General features: G+C 42.6%; 1 protein-coding gene across 1 annotated transcript in view; it reads right to left on the bottom strand.

The window, feature by feature from the left end:
• The window catches only part of LOC308296857 (striatin-like), a 55427-nt gene extending 39156 nt beyond the window's left edge, over positions 1-16271 (bottom strand). Inside the window, exon 1 of the mRNA XM_080740207.1 lies at positions 15923-16271. Within this exon, the coding sequence (XP_080596333.1) occupies positions 15923-16138 (216 nt within the window). The 5' untranslated portion in view covers positions 16139-16271. The remainder of the gene's footprint in view (positions 1-15922) is intronic.
• Between the last annotated feature and the right edge of the window lie 1000 nt (positions 16272-17271).

Genomic DNA, 17271 nt, shown 5'->3' with positions numbered 1-17271 from the left:
CCCTCTGCACCCCCACAGTGCCAGAGATGGAGAAGAGTGCAGCTCTGTGAATTCTCTGGCTCCTCATCTCTCCTCCATCAAACATTAACCTTGGGAGCAGCGCAGTGAGTCAACTCGGGCCATAAAAAGACACAGGAAGCATTTGATTCTAGGCACCACACTGACTGCATTATTGGGCCAGTGGATAAGGGCTTCTCAGTCTGTGCCAGTAGGAGACATGTAGAATGGGGCATCCATCCTTTTCAGAGGCAGGAAAAGGGACAGGGAACGGATAACCTTTTGGCCAGGGAGGGATATTAAAACACCAGACAGGCACTGTGACACGCATCCGTCATCATTTGGGGTTTACTTTGTTTATACTTTGTTTATATTCACCAGCTACTTAAACTATTGAAGAACTGCCAAATAACAGTGGACAAATAAAAACCACAAAACAACTTTAGCTTTGAGAGAGAAAATAGGGTACCCAAAAACCTCAACTTCCATTCAAGTTGTCAGGGAAGATGACTGTTCTGATTCTTACGGTAATTAATTATGCCTCAGACGATAGAAGGCCAGATTACACTCCCCCCCCCCCCCCCCGCATTTCCTCTTACTGAGGATCCTAAAGGTTGATTTTTTTGCACATTCCAGGCGTGTTTTCTCTTCCAGACTGGGTTTGCGTCATCGCCCAAGACGTTTTGAAACACAATGAGACCATTTATTGCGGACAAACAGCGAAGCCTGTGAAAAGACCCGCACATCTCAACAGCCACATTGAGCTCACTCCATTTGGAAAAGAGCAGTAGTGGAAAAAGTACTCACCATTTTTTTTTACTTAAGTAAAAGTATCAATGCTGCACTACTTTCAGAATGTCCCATTTCACATTTCAACTAAGTTTTCAAAAGTATAAAAATCTATTGAAAATAGCAAATCTACAAGCTCACATTGCGTCGCATTGCATTGTCAGCTTGTAGATCGGCTGTTTTCAATAGATTTTTAGTCTAAGGCTGAACTGGTTACTGCATGTTTTGTAAAAATAATCAAAATCTACTAAGTAAATAGGGGAGTAAAGCCCTTTGCACACAGGCGCGTTTAACCGCACGGATAAAACGGACAATATAATTTTTTGAAAAGAAAACAATGATTCTCTATGACCTCATGCACACCGGCTCCGAATTAGCCGTGCGACGAGTGGCTGCCGCCGTGCGTTTTTTTCTCGATCGAACCCAGTTCGATTCGTGTGTCTTGTCGCATGCGGTAAAAAACTCATCACTCCTTTTATGACTCCTTTTTGGATCCGCAGCGCCGATTCCGCACAGCCTTGCACACCAAATCCAATGCGTTTTATTCATGCCGCAAACGAAAAAAAACGCAACTGTCCTGTGTGCAAAGGGCTTAAAAGTACAATATTTGCCTTTGAGAAGTAGTGGAGAAGAGTTAAAGGTATTGGAAATTGGAAATACTAATATAAATACAAGAACCTCAAGTTACAGTACTTGAGTAAATGTACTTTGTTACTTTACACCACTTTCCAGTGGTGAGAGAGAGAGAGATAGTGAAATAAATCTATATACTTAAACATCCTCAATCCGCAGAGCCTACACACACAACAAATAGGTCACATATGCTGCTCCCCATGCTGGCCCTTTGGCTGTGGTGGTCAGGAATTGAAGCAGGAACAAGGGCCGAGGTAACTAAGCCCCCTCCGTATTTACAATGCAAACAACCTTACTTTTCAATGCACACAGGGTTTACTCTCTGACTGTTACCGCAGAACTCCAGTGAACTCCAAGATGGCCGACCTGATAACTAGCCAAGTACATTCCACGCATTCCATTACACTAGTACCAACAGACAAAAGCAGCAAAACAAGAGAGGAAAAGGCACGGGGTTGCTGCTGTGCTCCAGGAACTACTGTACGTACGTTTCCATTCATTTTGGGAATTCCAAATATTTAAATAATACAACAAGCAACACAAATAAAAACACACCTCAGTTTAACATAACATTAGGCGATGTTTAAAATTACTACATGCTAGTATATTTGTTATTTATCAGATGACACACAAAGTGAGAAAGTGAGAAAGCCTAAATCATCATCATGGCATTCGAGCGTTCCAAATAAAATACTGTATGTATATACAGCCTTTTTCCCTCTTCACTTCTGAACCAGAAATTCGCTCTAAGAAAGCAGTTTGAATAGCATTAAAAAAAATGGGCGCTTGAAATAATTTCCATGTTTTCTGGTTTCTAGCTTTGGGAGAGAGAGATCTGTTCCTGTTTGCACTAAAGTACTGATTGATCCATCTAAACTTTCAGGAATGCAGGGGGGCTTAGAGGTGAACTGGTGAAGAAAAAAGGCAGCACACCCGTAGCCACGATGCAGGATTTATTTAAAGAGAAGGAAACCCATGCATCTCTGCAGGGGGGCAAAGTTCCTTTATCCTCCTCCCGGTGGAAGTGAACCCGGGACACTTCTACAAGCAGCTGTCCCTTTAACTCACCTCCAGATGGCAGCTGGGATCATTTCACTGCTTGCGTTAGAAGAACCAGTCTCTTCCCACGACCCCCGTCTGGCCAACAAAGCACCTGAGCAGAGCTTTTAAAGGCACCGATTTCATTTGTGGTCTAAAGCAAAGTCTAAACCAAACAGTGGGTCGGGACCCATTAGTAGGTCGCAGATCAATTTTCGCAGGTCGCGACTCGCGAGTGAATATCTCTTTAGTTTCCTAAATTTTGTCATTATTAAAAGATTTTCAAAATATTAAAAAGGGGGGAAAAATACACATTTTGATAAGAGATTCAAACATTTTTCTGAAACGTCATGAATAAAATAAACATAATCAAACAACTTCCCTAAATTAGAAAACAAATACCAGGTCTACAAGCTCACAATGCGGCGGGAAGCGAGGCATTGTGTATCATGTAGATCTGCTATTTTCACTAGTTTGGGTCCCAAACATGTGTTTTCTCTTTTAGGTCTTGAGCTAAAAAGTTTGGAAACCACTGGTATAAAAGGTCTGAACAGACCAGGCTGGCTTCTCCTGACAGCTTGGTCTGTTGATCTCTACGGTTGGGAGATCATATTGGGTGACGTTGCGTTATGTCTCATGTTTAAATGTTTCTCAAAACACATGGCACAGAACTCAGTTGATGGCACTACTCTGCGCCTGCGTGAGAGGGAATAAATGTCTAACTTTTGACTCCAAAGAATGTTAGCGCCAATGAATGTAACTCTTTGAGTTGTTGAACATACCCCTGGGTTTTACAAGTTAATTTAGGTAATTATTTTCCCAGAAATTAGTGTGTTCCATAAAATAATTGTGTTCGTGAAGTGCCTTAAGTCTCTCTCACGCACGCACACACACACGCGCACACGCACACGCACACACACACACACACACACACACACACACACACACACACACTCTTTTCAAGATCCCACTTATCTATTTCTAGGGGCAAATGCAAATGAAATCCTCTTCCTTCCCAATAGTCCTGCCAACAATTCAAGATACTGAATAGGGTGTTCAGCCCTGCTCATGCCTGACAAGTTACTACCAACAACAGCGTGGGACAAACCGCACAAAATACAATCGATTATTAAGCATTTCTCGACACTTCGACAAAACAGTGCCTGACAACACCTTGCAGTTTTCAGGCCATTAATGTACAACTCCCAAATCTGATCCTGATCTTGATCTTGAGTTTAGGCTTTACTTAACTGGCTACAACTAGACTGTGTGTGCCTTAACCCATTTAGGCCTAACCTATAGAATAGGGCTAAATCAGAAATTAGCCTACAAAACAAATATGTTGCTACATACTGTACATGTACTGTAAGCCCCTCCCAAACAGCAAAATGTGTTCCCGGCCTGAATGGGTTTAAGTCCCATACATAGTTTCCATAAGACCCGTGGGTACTGGGTAGACAACAAGAGCGGAGGGGTGAGACAAATTGGTCAAGTTTTGTCCAACAAATTTGTCATCCATCCTCCTTTGGACTGAACTCAATCCAAAGTGCATTCACCGTACATTTCCTAAACATACCCTTAGCAACCTTTGTCAACTGTAGGGACAGTTGTGAGAGAAAGGTTTTCCTCTGGTCCCTCTTTCGTCAACAAAGAGTAGGTGGAATTGACGTTGTACATCGATATGGGTAGAACATAAACACCAGCATGAGATGATGAGACGCTCACATAGCAACACTGAACGCCAGCATGACAACAAGGAGATTTGAAGAACAACTTTGCCAACTAGTCCATGGATATCAATCGCTCTATGAGTGTACAAACCCTGACCACAAGACCAAAAACAAAGTCCAGAACAGCTGGGAGGAGATCGCCCAGTCTTTAAATTCGGAAACAAAAACGGTTTAAATAAAATGAAGAAAGTAACGTACGAGAACGTTTCACATTAAAGTATAAAAAGTAATCAGGAAGCTCGGAGATCTATTTAAAGGTCCAATTTTGATGTCCTTCGCATAGCTGCAGCAGCGTTTTGGTTTATTGAGACCTGAACTTTTTAGGTATTTCCAAATCAGAGCTTTTATTACTAAAGACACCTCACTGTTAACCAATTGTTCGGCTTCACAGGTAGCCTCGCGTAGCCTGGCTTACTCATCTGCGAAGAGAAAAGCCTGGTGACAATAGAAGGCAGAAGACGTGAAGAGGGGGGGGCTGAATTTTCCCGGAAGCTGTATTTTTGTCACGGTGCCGTGTTCCTGCAAACGTATTCCCTGCACGAAAAAAGCTGGTCTACGTCTCCTGCTCCGTCGGTTACGCTCGCAATAAACAATATACAAACAAAAACATTGATTCAAGCAATGTTACACCTATTCAGAGTGAGTTAAGAGCTACAATCTATTTTAGTTTTTTCGCTGGGGAATGTAAACAGACCCGCATCGCATGACGTAACTTCCGTTAACCGCAGCACTTCCGTCACACACTTCAAGCCCCATTGTCAACAGGGTGCTTCACAGGTGGAAAGTACTCTTTCTCTCCGATTGGCTAAAAACCTTATCTCTATTTTCTACCAAGTTCTGAATTCAAATTCCTCCACAAACTCCCATGCTGTCAAACAGCTATGGGAGAAAGATTTCAACATATCTATCGATAATGCTGATTGGAATGAAATGTGGACGTACGCAAAGGAGATTTCTGTCTGCAATCGGACTAAATCCATACAGTACCGCATATTACATCGTATACATATAACTTCTGTCCTTAAAAACAAAATGGATCCTAGTGTGTCCCCACTTTGCCTCAAATGCAAAACAGAAATTGGTAATTACGTTCATTGTCTCTGGTCATGTGTGAAGCTCCAGAACTACTGGTCTGATGTCGTAACAGAACTGTCAACCATTTTCGGTGTCCCCATAGAACCAAACCCCTTGTGTCTTATACTTGGTCTCCCAGATGGTCATATTGTCAATGCCAATCATAAGAGGCTATTCAATGTGTTAACGTTCGCTGCCAGGAAGAATATTCTCCTATTTTGGATCAAGGATGTTGCTCCTTCCAAAAAGTCATGGCACAATATTATAATGGAATGTATTCCTTGTGAATACATAACATGTATGTTACACTCCAAGATAGACGCCTTCTATAAAATCTGGGACCCCTACTTAAGATTTATCGGGCCCACACTGTCTGCTGCTGTGCTTAAAGGGTTCCCATGTCGGCCTTGACTTCTATCTGTCGCTGTTTCACTTGTCTTGAAGTTTCTTGACTGGTGCTGAACTGTGCTCAGTGAATCTAGTTCCGATCTGGTTTGGGTGCCTGCCTTCTCCATTCTGAGGGGGTCGTGGGGGGGCTGGGGATTGTGTGCTTCGCTCATCATGTATTAATCTTATTGCCTGAGCTTGTTATGTTTATTCTTTTGTTTTTGTTGTTTCAGTTTGTTTGTCTATTTTTCCTTTTCTTGTATAGTGTTGTGTGTTGTATAGTGTGTTGTTGTCCAAATAATGTATGTTTGAAAAATTAATAAACATATTATTCAAAAAAAAAAAGTATAAAAAGTACAATGGATCGAAGCATAGTGGTGCTGGTACCGACAGCACCGGTGCCACTGCCCTCTACCGGTTTAACTGGTATATAGGCCTCTATTAAACATAGGCAAATGTATCAGACAATACTAGGAATAGTAAAAAACACACGGCCGTTTCTCACCCCCGACATAAGTGAAAACCCCGTCTCCATCTAGCAATTATGTCACTTCGGAACTTCCTTACATGAAGGCATCACATGTATCCCAGGCCAGCAGCTCATATACACAGGCCTGCATCTATTCAGGATGATCCTAGTCAGGCTGTCGGTGAGCCAATCAAATGGTAAATCTTTTTTTTTGTGTAAAGTACAGGTAGATCTAAAATGGGACAGCCCTGTATAAAAAAGAATTGCTCACAGAAACATGAAAGAAACACCTTAGCACTAAATTACCGTTGGCACCAACAAAAATGTAGGGCTGTCTGCAACACTATTGATATTTTCCAGATTAATCAAATAATCAAGATGTTTTTAAAATATTTTGAAATGTTTTACATATCAACAAATTGATAAACCGCTTAAACCCTATTCAATTCTTCGACACACAAAGGTGATATGCAAAAATTGCATATCTATACAAGATCACAACGCGCCACATCATGTGTTTGTAGATTATTTTAGGTATTTTCTTTAAAGATTTTTAAAATTTCAGAAAAAAAGGGACTGATTAATAATTATTTTATTCAATTGATTATTTGATATAATCGATTGGTTTGATTAACTGTTGCACCACTACATCTTTAATGGTAGGTTTGTACTGAAATCACGATTATTTGAAATGATTACCCTGACACTTTGTGGCACATTCCTTACCCTGTTATTGTTTGACAAAAGATGTTCATGGCAACGCCGACCTTGCACTTTGCAAATCGCTCTGGATAAGGGTGTCTGCTAAATGAAATGCCTAAATTGTAATATGTGATTACCAGTAAGACTCCCTAATCGGGAGATAAGCGACCGTAGGTGGCTTATCTCCACAAATAGGGCAAAAATGTGTTTTTCCAAAATCTTCCTGATCCATGTTGATGACATGAGTGTAGACATGCTGTGTAGAATTATCAGTATTGGGCGCAGTCGGTAGTGCTGTCGCCGCACAGCTAGAAGGTCCTGGGTTCGATTCCCACCGGGGGACGCTGGGGGCGTGTTCTCTCCTTTGTGTCATCAGCACCCACACCCTAGGTGGGGTTGGCGATGTTCTCCCCATGTCTCCTAGGGTAGATACCCTCACAAAAACATACAGTAATCCTGGTCTCTATAATGCCCCCCCCTGGCCAGCTGGGGCAACTGATGGAGGGGAAAGGAACTGGTTGGAATAACGTGTTCCTTCCACACGCTACGTCACCAGCTTCGACTGCTCTCTTCGAATTCAATCGGACTTTTTCACCATTTATCAGACGTTTGAATGCACGGGGTATCCACGGGGTATCCACGGAGTATCCTGTTTCCGTGCACTTTGTACGCATGCGCCGATATCTGTCGCCTCGAATATTATATTCCCCTCACGGGAATCGAACCCAAGCCGTTGGTTTGTTGCATCCGTGCTCTACTGACTGAGCTAAAGAACGGATGATGCGACTCCTTTTTTGTGCATTTATCTTTGACGTGGGTGCTGGAGACGTGCAGTGGGGTAGACGTGGATAGTGAGGGACTGAATATTTACTATTCTGTCCATAACGGCACATATCTCAGTAACGCGGCTGAGTGGGATTGAGCGCCGTTTCCACCGCTCGTCGCGGCAACTCCGCTCGCTGGCGCTCGCCTCGGTGGCGACTCACGGGGGTCATCGGCGCTCAATACCGCGCCGCTCCGTCAGGGTCTGTGGCGTGGAGCCACAGACCCCGTAAAACACCGGGGAACAGAGAATCCATGGCCTCTAGTTCGATGCTCGAATTCAGCTCAGGTTTTGTTATTGTGTACCTCTGAGGTTGACCACTAGATGTCGACATTTCACTACTAATCAAGCCACTGTTTCATTGTTTTGATCAACCATCCACTGTGAGATACCGGGATACCCAGAATTGAGTATCCGAGATACCAGACCATTCAAACACTTGAAAACACTTGATAATTTCTCATTCAATGCACTGAAATCATTCGAAACAGGTGGCTACGTCTAACTCAAGGAAAGTATAGAAGGAAGGGAAACACGTACACAGTGGGGATGCGCCATGACACCTCACTATGGGTGCCAAAACTCACACCGGAAGTACGATGAAATACATTGCAGATTGGCAGTGAATGGAGCCGGCTGGATCAGCTCATGAACAAACACTATTTATGAAGGACTGAGACCTTTTTATATAATAGGTTCAGGAATATAAAAGAAGACATATCACAGGTATTTTTACAATCACTTGCTTTTCGATGTGCATAGTACATCATTGTATTGAGGATCTAAACAGCGGCAAACATACTTTATACTCTTTAGATAACTCTTTAAAATTACAGTGTGCACATTTAAATTCAACACAGCAGAAACAAATTGTGACTTGTCTTCTTTTATTTTCCAGAAGCGATTACTTTACAAAGGTCTCAGTCATTAAGAAATAGTGTTTGTTCATGAGCTGGTCCACGGGCTTCCATTGACTCCAATGCATTCCACCGAACTTCCGGCTGCAGTTGTTGACGAATCTGCCGGTTGGAATTACATGATGGGGAAAATGACGTTTCTTCCTCCAATTTTCCTTGGTCCAACTGGGGAAGCTCCCCCCTTTCAGGTGATAAGTGGCCTGCTCACTCCTCATGCACTGAAGGAAGCATGAGCTCAGTTCGGGGCCCTCCCCAGGTTGGTAGAGGGAGAGCAGCAGAGCCCAGGATTTCTTTCATTGTCAAAGATTTCAGGTAAAAGATTAATAAAGAAAAGAGTTACAAACAAACCTCCAAATATACTCAGAGCATACTGGTCTTGAATGGAAACCCTCTTAATTTACAGCCCAATTCACCATTCCCTCCTTCTCTAATCCTTGGTGCCACAGATTTGCTGCATTTTCATCAAAGTAATCACCCGTTTCCACTGTGCTCCATTTCACAGTTTGCTGTTCTAGTGCTGGCAGCAGGTTAACACTGTGGTATTACCTTGCAGGAGGCACAAACAAAGACACCACGTCGCCTATTACCGAGGAGCACAATGCTGCAACCGTATTGTTGCATTAATATTACATAGGGCACACTCAAAGCACATGCACACACAAAATGCAGGCATGCGTTCTTCGCGCGTGTGCAGTGTGCTGCTGCACACAGAGAGCTGAATTTTTCATCATCAGCATTTTCCCCCCCGATGAGTGGATCCTGAGTCTGTAAGGTGCAGTCATGGACAACATCCGTGGATTTCTCTTTCTGCTCTGAGAATGTAACAATGGACCCGTAACGGTCTCTCAGTGTTAAATCACACAGGATTTTACTGTGTGTGTAGACTCTTACTTGTACAACAGTACTGTGTATATCTTTACACAGTAGAACGTAAAGATACTGTAGTACAAAGAAGCTTGAAGAAGGGAACATGTAAATGATGGCTCTGGGCCACCATTCAAGGAGTCTGATATGGCGCAAAATACGCAAACGTTAGGTCAGGTTGTTTGGCATTTGAGGCAAGTAATTTCCTGCAAAATGCCATGTTCTGAACAGACAGAATCAGCAACAATGCCATATACTGTATATACTTATATACTACATTGAAAATGAGTGGATTTAGGGTGATTTGGGTAAGTGCCCTAGAGGAGCCAACAGTCTAGAGTCTCTAGACTAATATGCAGTGTGTGAAAAGGAACGTGCTGATGTTGGGGAAGTAACCGAGACAACTGTGTGTGTGTGTGTGTGTGTGTGTGTGTGTGTGTGTGTGTGTGTGTGTGCGTGCGTGCGTGCGTGCGTGCGTGCGTGCGTGCGTGCGTGCGTGCGTGCGTGCGTGCGTGCGTGCGTGCGTGCGTGCGTGCGTGCGTGCGTGTGTGTGTGTGTGTGTGTGTGTGTCCTTAACCATTTTCAACCTGGTGGGCATGTCAACGGTGAAAATGGTCAATCTACAAGCTCACAACATGCCAATGATGAAACACGTTGTGAGCTTGTATGATCAGTTATCTTTGCTATACGTCGTACAACAAAGTATATATAGGGCTTAAGTGGTTAAGCCTGTCAACTAGGAGAGTAGCCGGGGAAGCAGCTGGCACACTTTGGCCTCTCCACAGTGTGTGTGTGTGTGTGTGTGTGTGTGTGTGTGTGTGTGTGCGCGTGTGTGTGTGTGTGTGTGTGTGTCACAAGACAGCAAGGCTCAATGTGTCAGGTAGCAGCCTGGTGACAATATTGACAATATTTCTCTGGAATGTCAAGCTCCCAAGAGGACTATACTTTACTGTCAAGGTGCCATGGAAATCCTGTTTGTTATGATAAAAATGCATTGCCACTGACCAATTTTCAGAACGTCATCATCGCAACATTTTAGCAGCTGACCATGACCATCAACTGTTACAGAAAAATGTGCATGAAGTACATACTGTATATTATAGGTACCTATCAGTAGGGAGTACAACAAACTCATTTAGAATTCAGAACAACAACAAATTGCCGGCCTCTAGGTGGGGGGATGCTATACTGGCAGATCTGTAGCACGACCAGGCAGCTGTCCTGCACACCCACGTAGACAGACCAAGCCTGTATGTGTGAATGGATGGAGCGACGGCAAAGAGAGGAATTAGCTAAAGCCTGACAACTTAAGGCAGCACCACAGCCGGGTTGAAATGGTTTGGTGGTGCGGGGACACTAGACATTTCATTTTAGTAAACATGGCCACCCTTTAGTTAACCCATTTAAAACAGTTTACTAATAATCAGAATGTGGTGAACTATGAAATGCTAGGCGCTATTGTGAAGAGTTTTCTTATTTTTACACCAGATAGTCTGCTTCCGTGGTCTGACTCTGGACGACAATGTGGTGTTGAAACAGTTTCTTTTGCCGCTGGTTCGATTGATTTTCACACAGGCCAAAATCAAGAAGCACAGCATTTGCAAACAAATGCCACATGGTTGTATGTAGGCCTAAATAAAAGACCAAAAGCAATGACCAATGGCCAATTTGCATGAATACGCTTCCATAGCATGATGTTACATCCGAAAACCATGCAGTCCCATCTGGAATTGTGGCACATGCTGTACATGTATTCTGATCTTGAGCAGATACAGAGTAGTAGACCAATTTGCCAAACCAATTTTATTGATGCATCTTTCATTTATAATCTTTTCCCCACATGATTTTGTACTGTATTTTATTGTATGCAGTCCCTGAAATTGACGAAACAAATGTTTAACCCCATTCTCTACGATCAGCAATATAGACACACACGGGTTGTTCCAAGTATTTCCATTTCGTATACATCCATTTTGAGCCACCCACTATGGTGGGTAAGCAAAAATAACTACAGTGTGGGGGTGGAGGTAGCTAGCATGGCCTGAGGAATGATGGTGACACCCATTCAGATTTCTGAATGCCACAGTATGTGTGCATGTGGCTTGGACTGGAGTCCTCCCCTTCAATTGCTGCAACACTGAGCTAAATATTGCCTCCGGCTTTGCTATTGGTAAACGTAAACATGCGGCACATTGGCTTCAGTCATCTAACTGAAGTAGGCTAGCAACCTGCTCTATATAATTAGCCGTGGCAAATCGTGTGGGGAATGTAAACAGTACAGAGCCTTTTCCTTTTGTGAGTTTAGAATAGCTCAACAACAGCGTTAAAAATCCTGACTACAATTAGCTCCATATAGGACTTACAACTTACGTCATACATGCAGCTGGGGGAAGAAAAGGTGTCACAGTGGTTCTCAACTAGTGGTCCGGGGACCACGAGTGGTCCTTGAGGGGGTTCCAGGTGGTCCCCAGCTAAATGATGGACAGTTGGTAACCAAGTGGACCCTTATAGATCTTTAACTCTTGAGATTGTAAAAATTAAACCTTAAGTTACGAGTCCATTTGGTTTCATTTTACGCTCTCAAGAGTTCAATTATTGTTAAACATCTGCATTACTTACTTTACAAGAGGTCTCCAAAATTAGAGAATGTAGAAGAATTGTTATTTTGATTAACGTTTGACTGATGGTACCAGTACCACATCAATACAGCATGGAATTGTGGACAACATCCTATCCAAATTCCAAAGATATCAGAATATTCCAAGATTTGGGTCTGAGACTTTAGATCTCATCAAATGGTGGTCTGTGGTTCAAATGCTGAATAAATAATGGACCTTGATATGAAAAAGGTTGAAAACCACTGCTTTGGGGAATACGAGGCATCTTGATTTTAACCCGGGTTAACTGGTCCACGTTCTCCTGCTGCGCCCTCTGGAGCCACCTAACACCCACTATAACCTTTGACCTTCCCCAGGTGTCAAATTATGATTGCTGACAGCTAGGCTCCTGGCAAAGGAGATAGCCCCCCCCCCCCCCATCAAGGAGGGATTTCCCCACGACCAGAGGGCTGATGGAGCACAGTGGATCACTGCCTGGCACACACACACACACACGAGTGTAACTGATCCAATCTCATCAATCAGGCACGGAGAGGTTCTGTGCTGCTAATCAAAGCTTTTAAGTCTTTATCAGCATGTTTAGTGTACTCCACACACTAATTAAAAATAAATACACTTAACTGGTGAGTCCCCACTTATCTGGCTTCAAGCCTGTTCCAACTTGAACCGAGTCAGAGAGCAACTATGTATGTCGACGCAATTACCGTACGTACTGTCTCACCCCCAAACGTACACAAAATCCTGTTAAAAACTATTAGCATACTATTAGCACCAAGCTTACACACACATACAACGGAACAGAACAAGCGCTCATGGTCAACGCCAATGAAGCAAACCAGCTTGAATCGGGGGTCAATCAGTGGATTATCAACACTGAACTAGGCCTGCAACTATTGATTATTTTCTTAGTGATTATTATATTGATTACTTTTTCAGTTTCTTTTTTTTCTATTTTTTTTTAAATAAATAATTTCAATCGATATGTCTGACTTACTGCAGCCCAACACTGAACTGCAATTTAATCATGGATGGCAAAATCCTATGCACCAGAAATGGACAGAAGCATCAAATCTAGTCAGTCATTTACTGAGGGTAGCTTTACTGTGACTGAGAGGAGTGGCACCAAATATGACCTAACAGTCTGGCTGGACTGCATTCCTTACAAGCCCTGGTTTTGCTTGGCCTTTGTCACAACCAGTGCCATCATGCCATGAGACGGTGACTGAAATGTCTTCAGTACATTCACAGTCAAATCCTCTGTTAATTTTTACTCTGAGTGTACAAAATGGAACCAAATAGTCCACTTGGTTCCATCCATGTATACACTCAGATATACAATTAGCTAAATTAACACTTATTTTACAGTATAGCGTAGACACCACGGATATAGTAAGTAAAGTATAGAGCAGACATTTAGACTCACAACGCCATGCTTCATGTCAAACGTGTGGAAACAAGTATAATCATCAATCCATGGGGTGTTCCATGACCCATTTGTTCAATGTAGAATCACTCTGCACACCATACAGATTCCTGTATCCATAGCAATAAGTCCCACTCCCAGCATAGTAGGTGCCTGGGAACACGAAGTCAGGTGCTTATGACCTGTATTATATCTATATCCGCACCACCCAGAAAAACTATAAATGAGCAATAATGGGCCTAAAGGGAATCCTAGAATGTTAGAGAGTATTGATCACCTCAGGTATAAATGATAGTATTCCATGAGTGCGTAATAATGCTGTAGCTACAATAATGAAAACAAATGTAGGCCATCTAGGAATGTGAAAGAAAAAAACATGGATGCATGTCTGGTATCCTCGACTAGGGCTTTTACTCCACTGAAACTTTTCATTAATGATACATGTTTATTTATTTTCATTTCAGTGACTGAGCAAGTGAGTGACATTTCTTAAAACAATTACACAATGGGTAGCTTGCTAGTTGATAACTATAGCACTGGAACAAAAGAAAGAAAAACCTAACAGTCTGTATCTTATTTTGTATCTGTGTCCTGGGTGATACCACTTATTTTGTATCTGTGTCCTGGGTGATACCACTTAGAAGTAAGTTCCTTAATTATATGCACAATTAAGCAAAGCACCTCCATCTTATACATTTCCTTCCATCATATTGCTGTTATTCTATTCCTCTTTCAAAAAATCCAAAAATAGTTGTCTATTTTTGTAAGCCCCGAGTCAAAGACTGTAATGATGAGTAAAGCAATAGTTCGAACCACTCTTTAAGATTTCAAAATCAAAGGTGAATATTTGAAGCGGCAGCTAGCTGGGCCTGTGGTATAAGGTTCCTACGCAAGAGTGACACAGGAAATATAAACAAGAACTCAAATTGAGAGAGAGCACCCTGTTTTGCCGCCACAATCAAACCATCCAATACGCCACTGAAAGAAATTGTCACTTTGTCTTTTCTGATGACGGAAGCTTAAATCATATCATAAGCTAGTCAGCTGCTGCATGAGGTCAATGAATCAAAGTCCTACTACACTTATCAGCATTTACATCACCTATGTAGACTTGTAGAGTACTGTTGTAGTACATACTGACACATCTGTGTGATAACCATGCCCCATCCTTTGTCACCTAAGATAGGAATATAGTTGGAAGAGCCTGCTCTAAAATCCAACACTCAGCAGCATTGCCCTTTTCTATGTCACCTAAACATGGCCATGTAGCATGATGTAGATGTCTGCTCTGTCTCTGCAGACACGAAGAGACTGAAAACTGGTAAGATGGGTAAACAACAGAGAAAATTTTAGACAAATTCTGGCCCAAATCATGAGTCATGACCTGTCCTGTTCTGACACATAGTTGAATAGTTACTTTCTAAAGAAGGAAAATGAATGAAGTAAAAGGTATATCCTAGACCTGGCAATTGTATTTAACAAAGTAAAGAAATATACAATATAATACACCATACTTTAATCACAAAAAGACTGTGGACTTCAGAGTTGATGAATTTCTTGGAAAGCAACAACTGCTGATTAGCATCTCATAAGCTCTCACAACAACTGGCTGCATTCACTATTTCTCTTCCCCTTGGGGAAAGTTTGTTTCAGAATCAGAGCAGGAAAACATACCTGTCTCCTTTATAGCTTAATATGTAGATAAATAAGATATGGATTGCTTGCTACGCCAGGACAGAGGTTGATCTATAACAGCCAAAGCACTGCAATGTTTTTGTTTAATTCAAAACTAGGGACATTTTACTGTTGACTTTCTATTACTGGCTGCATTGAAAGGACATATGGCTTGATAAATAACACAGGACATAATGATAAAATCAAGGCCACAATCCTTGTAGTATGCTCATGCTACACTGCTCTCTGCAATGAAAATTCTTAAGAGGTCAAACCACTTAGAGAATCTGCCCTTCCTCCACATTCACCAGATTAAAACTGTAATAGGAAGGATATTCGAAAAACAACAAGACAAAATTGCATTAGTGTCCCAGTTCTTCACGGGCCAATGTTTCCATTTTAAGTGGCACATCTAAGATCTTCAACACACACACACACACACACACACACACACACAGACTCCACGTCTCCACCATAACTGCAAAAAACATTATTTATTGCTCGTTTTGCTGACCGTCTTCGAAATGCAGCCACAGTGCTAACAAGTTAGCGGTTTAACAGGCTTGCATTTCCAACACATTATTACAGCCAGGCTGGCCGCAGGGGGCGCTGCAGCTACGCTATAGTCCGCCTATGCTACTGCTAACAAGCTATAGCCCAGCTTTAGGCTAAGCACAATCAAATGGAGCGACTAGCGGCGGACTGACTGCCGGATATAAATAACACCCTGTGCCCGGTGTTGCCACCAACACGTAAAAACAAATACATATCGTGGGGTTTTTACCTGCAACTCGGCCCGTTCGACCTCCCATTGTGCCCTCTCCACTTCGAAGCGGGCCCACTCGTGCTGCAGGAAGTGCAGGATCCCCGGGATGGAGTACTGCGCCCGGGCCGCCTCCCCGCCGTCGCCGTCGGGCAGCGCTCCTTTCCCACCCCCCGGTAGAATGGAGTTGTTGTTGTTGTTGTTGAAGAACACGCCGGGCCCTGCCTGTTCGTCCATGGCCGGGCTCGGGGGGGCGAAAGGTCTGCCTATTGTGTTGTGTGTGTCGCTGGTTCAAAGAGCTGCCCAGATAAAACGACGCTTCGGAGGGCAGAAAAGTCTCGACGGCTCTCCGTCTCTCTGCGCGGCTCCGCTCGGGGAATGAACTCACTTTCTGACAGCTAGCTGTCATTGAATGACGTCAGCGAGAACGAGGACGCCCACAACCAACCCAGTGGTGGAAAAAGTACTCAAATGTTTTACTCGAGTAAAAGTATGAAATACTAGAATATAGTATACTCCGTAAAACTCCGGAATTCAAAATGCACCGGAGAAAAAAAGTACAAAAGTATTGTTAATTGAAAAATTGAAAATCCGAAAGTAGAAAGTACTCATTATGCAGAATGTCGATCCTTTTCACCAGTTTTCAATCTTTTGAAAATAGCAGATCTGCAAGCTCACAATGAGTTGCGAGAACTTGCGACGCAGTGTGAACTTGTAGATCAGCTATTTTAAATGTATAATATATGGGGCATAATATAGGGCTGAAGTGGATAGTGTATGTTTTATAGTAATCAAAATCTACAAAGTATTAGCCTAATAAAGTTTTCAAATAATTGTATACTAAAGGTACAATATTTGCCTCTGAGATCATGTAGTGGAGTTGAAGTAAACGTGTTGGAAATTGTAAATACTCAAGTAAAGTACAAATATATCAAAGTACTTAAATAAATGTATTGAGTTACTTTACACACCACTGCCCACATGTTGGGTGCGTTCGCTTTGGTGGACCGCGTCTCGCCCGTTACACAAGCGCCCAAACTCCACTCCGGCGTGCTACGCCAGAATAACGCTGCAGCAGCAAGCATAGTTTAACTTGGCCTTACAGCCAAGATGCCAAATTAGGCCAAAATCCTGGCTCCCCACCCCCTTCCTCCCTGGTCCTGAAGAAGGGTCAGTGAGGGGGGAAAAAAAGGCAGTTGCGTTCAGAGATTAAAGCATTTATTAACATATCTCAATTAACTAAGGAGGTGTGAATACACAATTCAGAAAATAGTACACACTGTAGAACAGCTTGTCCTTCATATCATTCATGGTAGGTGATGATGTTGTTAGTACATGTATATCGTTGTAGACAGAAACATGTGAGAAAG

Source organism: Nannobrachium achirus, assembly GCF_963921795.1.
Source record: "Nannobrachium achirus genome assembly, chromosome: 13".
Classification (NCBI taxonomy): Eukaryota; Metazoa; Chordata; class Actinopteri; order Myctophiformes; family Myctophidae; genus Nannobrachium; species Nannobrachium achirus.
This window is presented reverse-complemented; position numbering and strand designations above follow the sequence as displayed.